At 36.9% G+C, this 17,227-nt stretch overlaps 1 protein-coding gene across 1 annotated transcript; it reads right to left on the reverse strand.

The window, feature by feature from the left end:
• Positions 1 to 1,292: 1,292 nt before the first annotated feature.
• Positions 1,293 to 3,207, reverse strand: LOC147856556 (ammonium transporter 1 member 2-like). Its single transcript, XM_087329410.1, has one exon. It carries the CDS (start codon positions 3,108 to 3,110, stop codon positions 1,608 to 1,610), a length of 1,503 nt encoding a protein of 500 aa, XP_087185536.1. The 5' UTR covers positions 3,111 to 3,207; the 3' UTR covers positions 1,293 to 1,607.
• Between the last annotated feature and the right edge of the window lie 14,020 nt (positions 3,208 to 17,227).

The raw sequence follows: 17,227 nt of genomic DNA on the forward strand, positions 1-17,227 counted from the left end.
TAATTTAGTATAGGTAGTCTCTTTAGCAGACGGCAATCCCAATACATTTGTTGTGATTTGTGCATCCACATTGTGTAGCCTTTTTTGTAAAAAACTCTCCTAACTAATGGGAAAAGCAACGTTTTTTTTGGGGGAAAAAAGGTCTTATGAAATTCTACAAGAGCAGAAAGTAAGGTTCAAATGTTCTAGACTTTTAAGCAGTTTATGAAAGTTCAACTTGCATGCAATTTAAGGTAGAATGCTGAAAAGAATGTGCTCGATGAGAAACACATGTTCATTGGTGTAAAAAAATGAGAGCAAATGAAAGATTTCCCAAGAGGAGCATATGTGATTTTCATAGGACACCCACAAAATACAGATGTCAATCATTGATACAAGCGACACAATAGAAATCATTCACACAATATTGAATGAACGAATGAATGGGGAAACTTGAGTTCTCAAAAGACAATGGCATTACCTAATGCCATTTGGATTCCTGGATTCGAAAACTCGAGTTGTCTGAAGACAACCCCATTGCATAGTGCCACATTTTCTAATGTTGTTTAGATTCTCAGAATTGTCAAAAGTCAAAACTCTTATTGTATTCAAAGGGGGCAAGATGGCAATAAATGTGTATAGCATTGACTTGTGTTTTATACTGTAGATTGCTCAAAAATCAACATAGCTTTGCGTTGATGGCCATAGTTTTTTCCACGTTTTGACTACTTTAGTAGTTTCTCTCCATAATGCAAACTCTTTTTGTTTTCGTTCTCTTTTTCTCAAAGATGTTTTCTTTTGAATGGGCCATGTGAAGAACATTCAAAGGAAGTGCTCCTACCGCTCCTACCTCAACTACAACTTTTCTTTTTTGTTTTGTTTTAGGGTAGTGAGACAGAAAACAAAGATCTAAGCATGTATATGTAATGTATGGACCTCTCAAACCTACATAGTAGCAACAACATCGACAAGCTTGGAGGTTGGGGTTTCTCAATAAGGTCTTTGTGTGTCAGACACCCATGCATGTGCTAAGAAGATTTTTAAAAGAAAACTCATGTTTTAAAGAGTGGGTTTATAGGAACCAAACATAAGCGTGCTTTGCTCATTTTCACATGAGCAGTGAGTATATAAGGCATATACACATGCCATATATAGGGGGGACTTGGGGTATGTGCACCATAGACATGCCATATATAGAGAGGAGGATGCACACACCATTCAGATAGAGATATACATGTGAATGACAGATAGATATACATGTGAATGAGTGGCTTTTGTGTGTGTTTTAACTCAAAGATTGGCCCCAAAACTCAAAAAACCCATGTTTTTTTGGAAACAATCAAATAACTTTTACATAAAAGTGTATGATGATATAAATGCATCATATCCTCCCAAAGGTACATTACAACCTTTTACTTCATACCAAGAGACCAAAGTTTCAACACTCGAGAGTTGAACCTCTAAATTTTGCCTTTAGACCCAATATAACCAACGAAAAGGACCAAGACCAACCTTATACATACATAACACATACACATATCATCATAATATGGCTTTAGGTTAAAGTAAAACGAAAAGAAAACTATAAGCAATGGTCATTATGCAATGTGATTTTTGACAACTACAATTTAACCAACCAAGACCTCTGGTGGTGCTCCAGCCTTGAGTTCTTTGAGTTGTGTCATGTTCTTGTAAGGGCTCAACCCTGGATCTTCGTCATGATGGTAATATGCATGTCCCCCATGCCTTGTAGGATCCATACCCACAAACTCGTCTTTCGGTGATATCCGGAGAAGGTTGAGCTTGTGAAGGATAAGGAATAATGGAGCCATGGTCGCGGTCACCCACCCAATGATTGACAGAATCTCGACAATTTGTGCAGCTAGCAATTTCCCGCCTCCGCCCATAAAGAGCCCGTATTGGACGGTACTCGCCGTCCTACCATACACTTGCTTGACATAGTTCTCATTGGCAAAGAGGCCAGTGAAGATGAGACCCCAAGCACCGCACCCGCCGTGCAGCTGGGCCGCCTCTAGTGGGTCATCGAACTTCAACTTCTCGGCCAAAATGTTGAGCCCGATGAGGACCCAAGCTGACACGAACCCGCAAATGATGGATGCCCATGGGTCGACGACCGAGCAACCGGCCGTAATGGCGGCAAACCCGCCCAGAAGACCATTGCACACATCCAATACATTCCAATGACCACCGAGAATCCTCTTACCGAAGAGGGTAGTGAGGGCAGCAGTGCTACCCGCGATGGTTGTGGTCACGGCGGTTCGACCCACCCCGCTCCAGTTGCCTTTGAAAGCGTCGTAAGGGCTACCTAGAATGACAAGGAAAGACCCCGGGTTGAAACCATACCATCCGAACCATAGAAGGAAGCTCCCGAGAACTACGAGGGTGGCCGAATGGCCTTTCAGTCGTTGGGGTTGGCCATCTGCATCGAATCGGCCCATCCTAGGGCCTTCTATGAAGGCCCCCCAAAGGCCGGCGATGCCGCCCACCATGTGAACCACCCCGCTCCCGGCAAAATCGATCGCTCCCGAGTCGAACAAGAGATTAGGGTTTGTCGCGCTAAGCCAGCCGTCGACAGACCACAACCAGTGCGAAACCACGGGGTACACGAAACCCGTGAGGAAGCACGAGTAGACCAAGTAGGCGGTGAATTGTGTCCTTTCGGCGATGGATCCCGATGTGATGCCGGCCGCGGCGATGGCGAAGGCCCATTGGTAGAGGAAGAAGGAGTAATCGAAGCCGTTGAGCTCATCGGGGATTTGCTTGAGGCCGAAGAAGTGGTGGCCGATGAATCCATTGTTATTGCCCTCGGCGTTCCGGCCGAATGCGAAAGCGAAGCCGAATAAGTAATAGGAGAGGCCACCGCTGGCGGCATCGAGGACATTGGTGAGCATGATGTTCATGGTGTTCTTGGCTCGGACGGAGCCTGCGCAGAGCATCGCAAACCCTAATTGCATGGCGAAGACGAGATAGGCAGAGAAGAGGAGGTAGGTGTTGTTGATGGCGAGGGTGGTCGCCAGGAGGTGGGCGTTGACGACATCGAACTGGGAGCAGACGGTGGGATCGATGCTGCTAGAGGCCAAGCAGGAGGTATTCCATGAGGCAGTGGCCATGGCTTCTTGCTTGCTTGCTTGCTTGGGGGCCTTCTCTTCTGCTCTCCTCTGCTCTCTGCTCTGATCTCTCTCTCTCTCTCTCTCGTGTTTGTGTTGGAGGGGGTTTGAAGGGATGAAATGGATGGATGGACAAATAGTGGTGAGAGGAGAAAGGGGGGGGGTTATGTGTGTCTGTGTATGTGCTCTTCTTATAAGTGAGGTTTCACACTTAGAGAGAGAGAAGAGAGAGAGAGCCTCTTTCTCCTTTCTTGTAGAGAGAGAGAGATGGGGGGTGGAGGGCCCAGGAGCTCTCTCTCTCTCTCTCTCTCTCTCTCTCTCTGGGTCCTCCTCCTGGGGAGGGAAAGGGGAGATGGAAGAAGAGAAGGGGGGGGAGGAGGTAAAATTACTCCCACTTACTCCACCATGTTGCTCTTCCTATTTCAATATAGCTTCTTCCATCCTTCTCACCATCTTTAATGGCTTCATCCTCCCCCCCCCCCCCCCCCCCCCAACACACACACACACACTTGTCGATCCGTACAGTCAATATCGAAGGCCATATGGTTCGTTCTATGGGCGGGGGGGGGGGGGGGGGGGACGGGGGTGGCATTTAGTCTACAAATTTCATGAGCACCTACAATATCTCTTCCAGTTTCGCCAATATCCATCGAACTTTAAAAGTATCCCATCCAAGCGCTGGTTTAGTCTACATATTTCATGCACACCCTACAATATCTCTTCCACTTTCGCCAATATCCATCGAACTTTAAAAGTATCCCATCCAAGCGCTCAAAGCACACATATCAACATATATTATTCATATTACACACACACACACACACACACACACACACACACACACACATATTGTAAAGCAGCAACTTCCTTACAAATATAAATAGGAACATCTTCCATTATATCTCATCACATAAAACTTGGGACGATTCTCTCCCGCCACATACATTTATCTCTTATCTAAACTCTAGCGAAAAAGGATCCCATTGCTTCATATATATGCCAACGTCATTCTCAAAACAAATCCATCCAATACACTTGTTAGGCTTCTCAACACCGACACAAGTGAGGCACATCACGGAATGCGAGCCAATATTTACCTTGTCAATGTCATTTTAGTTCATTGTCCCCAATTGTAAGTACGATGAATGATTACTATCATCATTATCGTTAGAATATATCCCTTTTGTTGTTGTATCTCTAGACAACCTTGAGTATATGTATAAGGCATATATGCCAAATGAGGACTTTCCATAACTACTTTAAACTACCCTAGGACCCCTCAAGGTTAGAAAGACTAGAGGTGAGCTTGGTATCCTTAGTTTGTCATCAAAGGTAAATTTACACACAATCAACCCTAAGAAGCCCAACGTCCTTATGAGAGCCATGACACACGATGTAATCGTTGACTTTCAATTCCCCTTTTCTTTTAGTATTAAAAGGTTGTATGGCATCACAATAAGGGTGTATTACTTTGATGATGTAACTAGCATGCATTTGGTCTGCATACAAAAATTGTATATCTAATTTTAAAACATGTTCTATTGCCAATGATCCCCTACAAGTTACGTTGTAAAATCTCTCAACAATCTCTTTTCATTATCATAACCAATACACTACAGTTAGGATTCAAAACCAACCATTGCAATAGCACTATTGGTGCCTATGCCTACAATATTGTGTAGTGGTATCTCCACAACTCATAGAGAATCCATTAATGTATCATAAACTTATGTGCTAAAGTGCAATTTTGGTTTATGACTATTCCATAACTCTTGCCTCCGTTATCAATTATCAATGACGTAAAGTCAAATTAGCATATATCATTGTCCTCATTATCATTCCCTTTATGCTTATAACTTTATCCACCTAGAAAGTAGAATGAATAATATGGTCAAGGTCAAGGTTTACACATATCCTCATTTTACTTTTGCCATTATACATATTTTATTGCTCTTTTCAAACTCCTTTAGCAACTTTATATTCATCAACGTCTACATACAACCATAATCCTCATGTATCGCTTCCTTGATGAATTAATTGTGCTAGAAAAAAATCTCTCGTAAATCTTTATATGAAATATTGTGACCTTACCCTCCCAAGTAGCGACTGGACCTAAGGATCCAACCACTTGACTAGGAATTTATGATGATCTTTATAAAGGTTTGCTTTCCTTATGTATTTGAAACATGTATTGTTTGTGTAGGAGCAAAATAATTAACGAGCATCAGAAAAACTTGGCCAAAACTACAATTGCCTGATTGAGATCAGTTTGGGATAATGGAATTTTGTAGTTAAAACATTGTGAATATCATGGAATACTATTCTTAAAGATGGCTAACGTAAATTTTTTAGGATAAACCTTTTTTTATGAAGGTGAACCCAACTTATATGCCATTTCCCGATTTTGCTTGAGATTGGGAAATAGGCCACAATTGTCACGTTCAAAACCTAGAAACTTCTTTGCCAATCCTTAAACTTTTAGGATCCCTAGAAACATTGACATAATTCATCTCCTCAATGGAAATACTCAAGTCCCTTAGTGACCAACTTTGACACACTTGGCTCCTTTGGCTTTGATTTAAAAATATGGCATTCAAATACAAGAGCGAATAATAAGATTGTTGGCACGCGTGAACATACTATGTTTTGAGGGGTTTGAGGCCCCTTTTGTTCTCAAAACAAAATGTCCTTCCATTAGTTTAAAAAAAACATATCAACTACAACATACAAAATAGATGGAAAGGAAATTATTATCGTTCCTAAGCCCTCTTGTGCAAGACAATGGCTAGCCATGGATCCCTCGTTTAACTGAGCTGAGGAAACGAATCTATATACATCCAAAGTAGAGGAAAACAACCAACTAAACTGGGAGAAAACTTCCACATTATCTTGCAATATGTCAATCGAAAGATAGGAATGCAACTCCAAAGCTTCCGAAAAGTTATTTTTAGTATCAATCCATAATCCGTACGTGTAGGAATATTATCATTTTCAGCTTTTAATGAACTCATCAATTCTAACGAAACGAAAGTAATGGTTTCTTGGACCAACATTATTTGACCCTGAAACATCCACACACATTATGTTTTCCGTAGAGATTGAGGCCCCTTTTATATGTTTGATTAAACAAAACACTTAATACTTCTACAACCATACACAATGATGACACAAAGAAATCCTTCCCACAAGGAGTGGCAATGCAAGCAAAAAAACTTGTTCTTGAAACAATAAACAATCCCTAGCTATGGGTTTGAGGCCCTTGTAATATGGTTAATTTAAAAAAACACTTAATACTTCTACAATCATAACACTTCAAATATATGATATAAATTATAACGCTTTTGCTTACACATCCGATATCTTGTGGTTGAAAGTTTTGTAGTTTTACAAACGCATAAACACGATGGTGGCACACGGAAATCCTTCCCACGAGAAGTGGCAATGCAAGCAAAAAAAACTTGGTCTTCAAACAACAAACAATCCATAGATATTGAGTTTGGCAATCCATTTTATGCAAAGATAACGAAGTGTTTAGATAAATTACATGAGTTGTCTTCTTCTTCTTGCATGAAGAACAATCTGTGTGTCCCATGAATGGTCGCATTACACGCAAATCTTTACAACCAATGCATATATAACCCCTTTTGACATGACAATGCAAGTGAAAAAATTAACACTGAGAAACAAAATAATCCATCATATTGAGCAACAACAAAGCGACTCAACAACCTAAAGACTTCCTTTGAGGTTCAATAACCGAGTTTATCCCTCATTAAGGTATTTGGAATCCTTCATCTACTTAGTAGATACTAGAAATGCACTCCTACTCCACTCCTTAAGGGGAAATTTATTGTTCAAAATATTGCACACACAGTTTTACATGGTCAAACATTACCTTCTTTCTTTAAAGTATATTCATACCTTAAATTATGTTCCTCTTGCATGTTAAGAGTTAGGTTAGTGACGAAGCCTCACAAATTCATCTGATGACAAGGGCAACTCACATATAATCATTGAGGAAAGAATCATTATTTGAAGATAGAAGATCACTTGCTTGAGCTATAATAACTCATTTGAAACCTTTGTGTATCCCATGTGAGTACTCGGAAATAGGTGCAACAACATTAGCATTAGGTAATTGAAGCGATTCCATACTTTATTCTTGAGGTCGAGAATTGGATGATCTAAATATGAGTGACAATATGTCCAATAACCCTAAATACGAACTAGAAATAAAATACACAACCCATATTACACTTGGAGAATTACCATCATCATGGATATAACAATATATCATTTGAATTAATCATAGAACATGCATGGCCAATGGTGGTTTAGTTGCATCTCTTACGCAATGTGTGAAATGCTTAATTTTGCTTGCTTGACAAAAGTAGGCCCAACATACATTCTTTTACATATGTATTGCATGGATATGTACCAATGCTCACCCAAAATATGGAAACATGGAAAATCCTCTTGACACATCCCCAATGTCCCCTAACATGTGTAGTACTCACATTTGTTTGCATGGCAAATAATGTACCATGAGTGTACATGCACCATGTATTAGAATGATAAAGAACCATGACTCAACCTTTACCTTGAATCAATACACTCCACTATTGTTGGTCATCCAATATGATCGATTACATTTATTTAAATGAAGACACATGCTCATAATCATGGTGGTGTGAATGATCCCACATTTCTATGAGTATTGAAATATGTTGGCCTTCTTGAATCCATGTAACCTAGGTTGGTTGATGTTGTACTTATTCTCCCATCTAAAACACAAAAGAACCTTGACATATTGGCAAAAACCTTGTAACATACTTGTAGCAACCCAACGTGTTGTGTACTTGTGGCACTATTATACCAAACATTAAACTTGGCGTATAATATGTTAGTACACGCTAAAATAAAACAATTAACTTATATGTGACTCAAGTATGATGTTTAATCTTGAACCTTGGTCTCGAGTTGAATCTAAGCATGATTCACTTAATCACCTACTTTTTGTTTTTACATTTTGTTGAAAGCTCGATGTATGTATCCAATTGATAAATGTTTAAGTTTAATGGTATTTTTTCCCAAAGAAAGGGTGCTTCTCATTAGTTAGGTAAAGTGTCTTTATAGTCCGATATGTACACTCGTAATGTAATCATAGACACTTAACAGTTCTATCTACCACATTACCCTATTTGGCACACTCCTCTCTATTTAACATTGAACTCCCCTAAAACATATATTCATCACGAACAACAAAAATATATTGTAATCTTCATATATTCCAGGACCACCAGTTTGTGTTGATTGTCCGCAAAATTTCTGAAAAATACCATGTACCTTCTTGGTTGGGTTGCCAAGGTGGATACAACCATTTAGGTGCGGTGTAACACCACTTTGGCACGCCATTAAAGTTAAATGGTTAATCTCTATAAAAGAGGATCGTTTATACAAATTAAAATATTATGTGTAAGTTTGCAATGAGGCAAAGACTATATTGATATAATTCATCTTATCCTAAAACTACATTTTAGATAGAAAGGAAACATATTTTATCAAGGTTGTATGAATTGACACTAACCTTATGTAGCACCATTCTTAGATTATATTGCTTGCAACAATTTCCCTCTAGCCAAATTGACTTGTTTTTTAATCCATTCCCATCCATATACTTTCTTTGTTTTAGAATCTTTTCGAAATGTTTGTTGATGTTCGAAGATCATGACTACTCATGCGAAGGAGGGTGCTTGATCTTCTACGATTAAATGGTAAGGGGAGTAGAAGATGTAGTTGGCCAAAATCACACCACTCCATGGGATGAGATTGTCCCAAGTGTCGCTCATGTATGTATGTTCTTTTAGAAACAAGCTCGTATATGAAGTTGACATAATGGGATTTAGAGGTGCTTGATCTAGAAAGGTATTTGCCACGTAGGATTCCGCTAGATGAAGATGAATTGAAAGGTGGAAGCTTATAGTAAAAAGAAGCATCGAGCACTTAGTCAATTGTTATGAACATATACCAAAACTCCAAAGTCATGATAGAGATTTAAATGCATGACCTCTTTAGAGAGGTGTAACCTTAACCACTAAGATAGAGCATATCATACATATATCTTTATAACTTTGATTAGATCATTGAGAATATATATGTAATATTATGAAATGTCGTCACCTCGCACAGGCTAATGAATGATCATCAAATGTCATGCTTGCATGAATTCCAAGTGGCATGCTCACATGAATGGCGATAGAACAAGGTCATTGACTACAAAAGATGGGGTATCTTGGCAATGGTGATCAACATAATAGAGAAAACTTGTGTTTGGATCTTGAGAAAGCATTGCTAAAGGTTGGGGCCTATGTGAATCTTCTCAATGGGGGTTTCAACACAAATTTATTCCATTCCATCATATCTCGAGGTAAAGAAAGACCATTGAGGATGAGTGTTATGCCCATCATATATTTAATCATGTTGCGTGTTTGGGTTAAATATAGATACCTTAAAAATAGAGATTTAAATATGTTTCTTGGATTTCCCATTCAATGAGGAATTGTGAATTTAAACTTTAAAAAAAAACTTAACCATCTTAATGGGAAGTGAGTTCGTCTCATGAAGTAGGAGCATTTAAGTCATTGTAGCTTGACTTGAAGAAACTTCGCTAAGAACTTGTATGGATATTTTCAACATCTTTTCGAGTGGACTTAAAAGGGTGTTATTACCCTGCACTTCAACTTCATGAGAAACGATGGTTGGAGAGGGGGGGGGGGGGGGGGAGTGAGGCAATATTGAATTGGTGATATTATATTGTCATTACTACCATGGACCATGAAGGCTCTGCATTCTGTTATGTAACCTCTTCAATAATTATTGTGAACAAAGATGGATAAGATGGGGATCACATAGTTTGCATGGAACCATTTAACAACCCCTAAGCCCTTTGGGGAAGTTGCAATATTGGACTTACATACAAATATGATGGCTCGTAGAATTTCATTTGCAAGATATGTGTTCACAATTGCAACCAGGGATATCTATTTTTCAATATTTCATTGAGAAGGTTGGTGTAACACATGGGCAATTACTTAATGGAATCATAGTGGCAATTACTTAATGGAATTATTCCATTTAAAATTCCGCAGTCTTCATTTGAAACTTCTAATGGCATGAAGAGCTCTCATTCTCTATATAAGCACCTCCTCTAGTAGAGAGCATTGTAACACTTGCAAAAGAAGTTACTCTTATCTTCTTAATTATTACATTAACATAGAATCGAGAGGTTGTTCTCTTAGTTTATTCAATTGTTTTTTGGGTGGTTAGAAAGGTCGGAGATGTAGTTGATGCTCAAAATCATATATTTTTAGATTTTGTTGAAGCACGACAACAGTTATGCATCCCACCCAATTAGGGGTTTATTTGGTAGCAACTATACATTGTAACATTTACGCAATGTCCTTTACATATATAACCTAAAGACCAATCATGGGTTTATTAGCGTTTACAAGGTCATAGCCAATGTCTACAAGTGACTACTAATTTCATGTACCATTGCTCCATTGTGTCTCTTCGATGGCTATAATCTAAGATTGAAGAAGAATTCAAGGTATTGATTTTGATTATGGATGGTGGCAAATCTTGAAACATAGTTGTCATCAAAATTACCACTTGTAGTAAAGGTCTTCATTTAGATAATATTGATTGGAGGTTTACCTTTCATTTAGCACTAAAGAGACGTCTATGCAACATGCAATTGTTTCTTTTGCACGGTCCAAGTGGAAGATAGTACTCATCATTTTATACAATGTATGATGTCTATTTAGACTTGGGTTACATTTCTCGGATTTGGCAAGTTTTGTCACATTGTTATTTGATGCAAAGACAAAGGGTGTTTGGATGATTCATAAAACTTGACTAAAGATAAGAGACAAAGATTGGGGATTCCATCATAATTCGAATATTAAAAAATGCTTTTGGTTTTGATAGTAGAGATAGTCTTAGAGCATGCCTAGGAAAGTTGAAGGGCGTATTGATGTGGAAATTTTGTTTCTTGAAAAACGTTGACATTCTTTTCTCGGTGGAGCGTCTGCCTTGTTTATTCACAATTCAACATGTTCCACTACCCATGTAGCGGCAATACCACTAAGTTGTAGTACCATTGTAGTGGTTTTCAAGCGCATCTATTGATATAGTTGTGTGTTCTTACTACGAGGAATATCGTTTTAACATCCATGGGAGACCAATTACGATTTAAATTCGAAGATCCTGTATTTCATATATGTTGGAAGTTTTACCTTGACCTTAGGAGGAGATAATATGTGATTTTGTAGAAAGTTTGATTTATACAATGGGTTTAGTTCATGGTAGCATGTTGCCAACATTGGCACTGTTGGTTTAGAAAGAAATATGAATGAATATTTCAAACTTGTGGAACAATATGATGTAGTAGAACATCAAGTATTGGTTATTTTGATAAGCATAACCCTTCAACATGCTTTGAATCCATGGGGCCCAACGTGTGTGTTATTTTCACAATGAAGAATTCACAATTAAATATTTGCAAGTTGTGTATTTCCTTTCGTCAACATCCACTCTTGAGTAAGATTTCAAAACTCATACGTGCATTAAATATTTGCAAATTGTTTATTCTTGTTGGTCAAGGTAAAACATATAATAAATGTACTTGAAGGATACATATTCTTAGATTAGTTTCCATGGTTCCATGACAATTGAGACCCTACATTTTAGAATTTTCTAAAACACTATGCATATTTCAAGTAAAGTGTGTACTTCCACATTAGCTTGACTAAAAAATTTCAAGATCATTTGAATCTTCACATGAAAGTTGAGATTAGACCCTGGACTACTTATCACTCAAACTGATTCTATTAACAATGGAGTTAGAAGTTGAAGGTGAAAAACAATGGGGGTTATGAGATTCTTTGTATATATGTCTAAGCTTTAAGCACCATAAAGTTGGATCTTTATTATTTAATATGTGTGTAGACATGAGTAGAAATGTGAGATAGATGGAATCTCGATTTCAATATTAAAAATTTGAGTTTAAAGAGAAGTTATTTTTAAAGATGTTTGCTTGGAGAGTATCATTCCCCAATTTAAAATAAATGAACATTTACAACGAAGATGTTGGTTCATATCCCATTTGATGCATGATGGGTGACGCATTACAACCACAACTGGGAGAAGGGGTGAGCACCTTTAACATTTCTTCACCTGGCCTTGTTTTACTAACAAGTACTCTTTGACATTAAAAAAGAAACCAATTATCATTACCTTTTTTCATTGTTGCCTATGAACACAAATGAAACAATATCTCACTTGTGGTCAAGCATTCTCATTAAATAACATCATTGAAGGGTGTAGCTTACTGATTAAAGTATTATCTAGATTCTAGATCGCACCCCTTATTGAGCTTGTGGAATTTTAAACATGCAATAGATGAAAATGCATGTACATACATTCACATGCATTCATATGCACACACACTTTTATTAAGCAATGCATTATATTGCTTGTAGAGAGCCTCAATGTGAAGTGAAACCCACAAAGGATGTTTAAGACGAAGTGTTATGAAAGACAACCCAAGTATTCAAACTCATCGATGAGACTCTAGTAAATGCAAACTTCTAATGATAAAGCTATACACAAATTTATCTTAGTACAAACTTGAGGATTTTACATTTAATTTTGTAGCATTCACGAAACATGGAAATATCAATGCAAGGGGAGTAATATCCTTTCAACTTTTCAAAACATTGCCACATGATGTTGCTTAGAAAGTGGATATACTTTGCATGCTTAAAATAATCATCAACATAGATTCCAAAGAATTAGAAATCTCCCAAGGGTTCAGGTTTGAGAAAGTCTACACAAAAATATCAATATAAGGGTAATAATATCCCTATTGTTTTTTAAAACATCTCCTTATGTACGTGGTCGCAAAAACGTGGATATACCCCACATGCTTAAAAAATAATCGTAAACTCAGATTCCAAAGAGAGTTAGAAATCCCCCAGCGATGCAAAGGATATAACCTTTGGCTATTTCATAAGTCAACCTCTGAATTATAATATTATCAACAATATCAGCCCGAGTCCCCACAAAAGTTTTCTCGTAACCTTTGGTTACAATGTCAATGTTATTATTGATTAATTAGTATGCCCTTTTCTAAAAGTCATCTCCTTCGTTTGAGGTTCTTTTGAGAAAAAGATAATGAAAACAACCCACATTTCCTTGTCCCTTAACCTTCCACAATTTTCTTTAATTGTCTCCGTCCCCCGTCCAATTATTGCGGTAAGATCTGTGTTGTGTGGAGCCTCGACATTTGCTCATCCATGCTTTATCGCCTTTAAGACCATTTGGAACCATGGGTTCATACTTTCAAAAAGCAAAAACCAGTATGAAATATATCTAAAAAGTGAAGACAATAAGTACATAGGTGGTACACACACTACAGAGCGGGCCTACCTTTTGTACTTTTAACCTTCGTCGATAACTCTTGATTGTTCTTGAAACCTTTGTATTTTACATTGCATATTTCTCAATAAGACAATCCCATACTTTCTTCCATTTCTTACCTTTCAAGGTGGCATGTCTCTTCAATTGAGGGTTTTCTCTTTTGAGAAATCTTAAATTAGTAGGAAGTTGGAACTATGCCAGCAAGATAATATAGATAATTATTGGCTTTTGGTATGTCATGATAAAACTTCATTTGAAGTAACACGTTAGAAAGCAATATGTGTCTTGACTCTTGACTCTCAAATATTGAGATCGTTTTTGTGAGATTAATAACCATGGGTACCTTGAACATGTATGTTACATATTCTTTTTAGTGTTTGACACAAATTTGTATTTTAAGTAAGTAAATCATTGTAACATTAATATGATAATTAATTTGTAACCTTTTAACTATATAATTTTGGTGTTCCCAATGTGGAATAATTAATTTGAAATTGTTTGCAAGTCCTAAGTTACGCAATTGTGAGCTTCACAAAGAAACAAGTATAATAGGAAAGCTCTAAATTAATCTACACTTAATAGAATGCCTTTGATTATCTAGAACTACACCATATATTTATTTCCCGCCAACATCATGTAGCATAATATCTTCCATTGTCAAGGGGTTGTGTAGTGTGATGTTCACAATCAACATTTCAAGGAAATCAAGCAAATTTGTGTGAAATGTGAACATTCCATTCTCATAGGGTGAGCACATTTTTTTACATTTGAGAAGGTGAACTAACCTGCACTTATGGATTGAGCACAACTTCCTAGTGTTTAATGCTAATATCTGCAGTCTTTTTTGCATTGTAGTATTTCCTTCAAGAAACACAACTTTGACTTCAATGCGTAACAAGTTGCATTTGCAGCCATTTCAATTAGGAATCCTTTAAGGCACATCGATACAGACAAATTGATCCCTCAAATATGTTTATAATTATCATGTTGTACACTCATGCTCATCTATATTAATTTATGAAGTCTGTAGAATAAAAAACAATGATTCAAATCAATGGGTTTGGGGCTCTAGTGACAACTATATGAGGAATCCTTTATGCACACTGAAGTGCACAAGTTGTACCCTCAATATACTTATAATTATCAATTCATGTGCCCACGTTCATTCAACTAATATTAAATTTAGAAGTCTATGAGAAATAAATAAGCAATAATGATTGAATGCATTGTTACAAAATAAGCAATTTGGGGTGGGTTTGGAATTTGTGTTTGGAAATGATCATAGTGATGATATTCATTAGGAGTCCATCGATTATCTTGTCGCCGAGTCACATCTTGAAATGCAGCTGTTCTGTTTTTATTTATTTATTAGATCCGTGACATGGATTATCATTCTGTCTACGTGAGACATTTAAAATGTTAACCACAATATGTTAACCAGATCTAGATTATTCCTTGCCATCAAAACTTCATTGAGAATAACAATATTGTAAAACTTTGCTAATAATATATTTAAATTTTTGAATATCAATCATGTATTGTCTTGAACATATATAATTGATGTCTACGTGGATTCTAGTTTCCTTATTCACTGTCTTCATGGCTTAGGATTTGAAGGGCACGTGTACTCATTTAGAAGGGCAAATACGATGTTATGCTCCTACATTGAATGCTTTAAAAATGTCATACTTTAGTTTCAAAGTTAAAAAACAAACGTCTTCATATTTGAATGGCAATCTCCAAATTGCAAGGAAAACAAAATCAGAAAGCCTGTTATTCACAAGTTTTATGAAGGAAAAGGTCTCCAAATTGAACACGTGGCTTGTTATTTGGAGTTGTTGGTTAAAAAGCTCACGTTTTTTGATAACTAATGCAAAGTAGTGTTTATTTTGGAAAAAGAAGGTCACATTTTCCTTCTTTTACAACCCTACAAAATTATAAACATCAAAGCAAATATACATTAAGAGACATTATTTCTCCTACACAAATACTATAACGGAGAGGTGGTTGCAAAACATGACCAATAGTTAAAAATTCCATTCTATTTACTAAAGCTGATCCAAGTTGCACATTTTGCCACATACTAAGGGGTCATTATTTTAAACTATTTCATTTTCCTTGCCCAAAAGTTTTAATACAAGATGATATAGAGAAATTGCAAATAAGAAACCATTTGTTTTGTTTTTCTAATACATAAATGCAAATTTTAGTACATTTCCTTGGAAATTATTTATGATGCTTACAAGTATCATTAGGATCTAAATTTAAAAAGCCAATTTGTATTCAACTGTTTATGTTTTTTTTTGTTCAACAAAGATACACCTTAGTATATTACTTGAGAAATGCACATATAGAAAACAGAAGGAGACATTTCATCTCACCTCCATAGAACGTAATATTCGTGTTCGTGCAAGCATTCAAACGTTTTCAAACGAACACATTTGAAAAGGGAAAAATGCATGGATGCTTCTTTCATTTATTCTCATTACAAATTCAGCTCGCCCTAGTGGTAAGGAGTCATGCTATTGCTATCTATGTCTTGGGTTCAAATCCCAGTCTTTTAATCTCTCTCTCTCTCATTAGTACCGTGTCATAGCAAATTTTTATGTTAGTGTTGTCATAGTTTTTTTTTAAAATTTTCCTATTATTAGAACTAAGTACAACCTAGTGGTGAGTTGACGAGCTACTATTACTTGTGTCTTTGGTTCAATACCCAACTTTCTCATATCCTCTTGTTAGTGTCATGGCAAAATTTTATGTTAGTGTCATGTTCCTTTTTTTCTTTGTTATTAGAAATTAGCTCACCCTAGTGGTAAATTGTTATGCTACTACTACCTATGTGTGTTTTCGTCATATTCTCGAATATACGTTTTATGGGTTTTTGAATGTTTGATTATAATTTATAATGACATATTTTGATTCAATCTCTATAGTTCATACTCATTTTTTTGTAAAGTTCTAAAGTGAGGATGATAGAGATGTCTTGATTCTTAAGAAGCATCCCAATCTACAAGCTATGCAATAAAAAAGAAGGTATGGCATAATTCCACTTCATACCAGAAGTTGTATCTGAAAATAAGTGAAGCCCTCGCCACAGTTTCTTAAAGTCCACTTGACGTTGCCTTTGAGCATCAGTTGAACCCTGCAGATCATCATATTGCCCACGTATGGTGTGGACAAATAACAGCTATAATTCAATAAGCATAGTACTAAGATGTATGTGAGCATTATTAAAAACAGCCTCACATCTCATTTTCCATATTGTCCAAAGAGCTAATGATGTAATAGTACGCCAAATAACCAAATTTTCAGTCCTAAATCGTGGAATAAATGATGGAAATGAAGTGAGATAGATGTACCCATTGGAAAAGTGAAAGACATGAGAAGCATGCATACTTTCATAGTTCATAACATCTCCATGAAGGACACCCCATAATATTGCACCCCACGAGAAAATAGAACGAGAATAATAGTGTTCCCTCTAGGATCCATATTCAACCGTTTTTGTTCCCTCTAGGATCCATGACTTGAATAAAAAGCATCACAGTGGCCATTCAAGCATACACGGAGTAAAGGCGAAAATTTCCTTCCAACCATAAAACCACTACAAGTTCTGCCCCAAGCCAAGGAGCTAGAAG

Source organism: Azolla caroliniana, unplaced genomic scaffold (assembly GCF_043228905.1).
Source record: "Azolla caroliniana isolate FFs.n. ecotype wild unplaced genomic scaffold, voAzoCaro1.0.p SCAF_13, whole genome shotgun sequence".
Classification (NCBI taxonomy): Eukaryota; Viridiplantae; Streptophyta; class Polypodiopsida; order Salviniales; family Salviniaceae; genus Azolla; species Azolla caroliniana.

What these genes read in the sequence shown, in the direction of transcription:
- LOC147856556 (XM_087329410.1), bottom strand. Translation starts at nt 3,110, where the DNA reads ATGGCCACTGCCTCATGGAATACCTCCTGCTTGGCCTCTAGCAGCATC.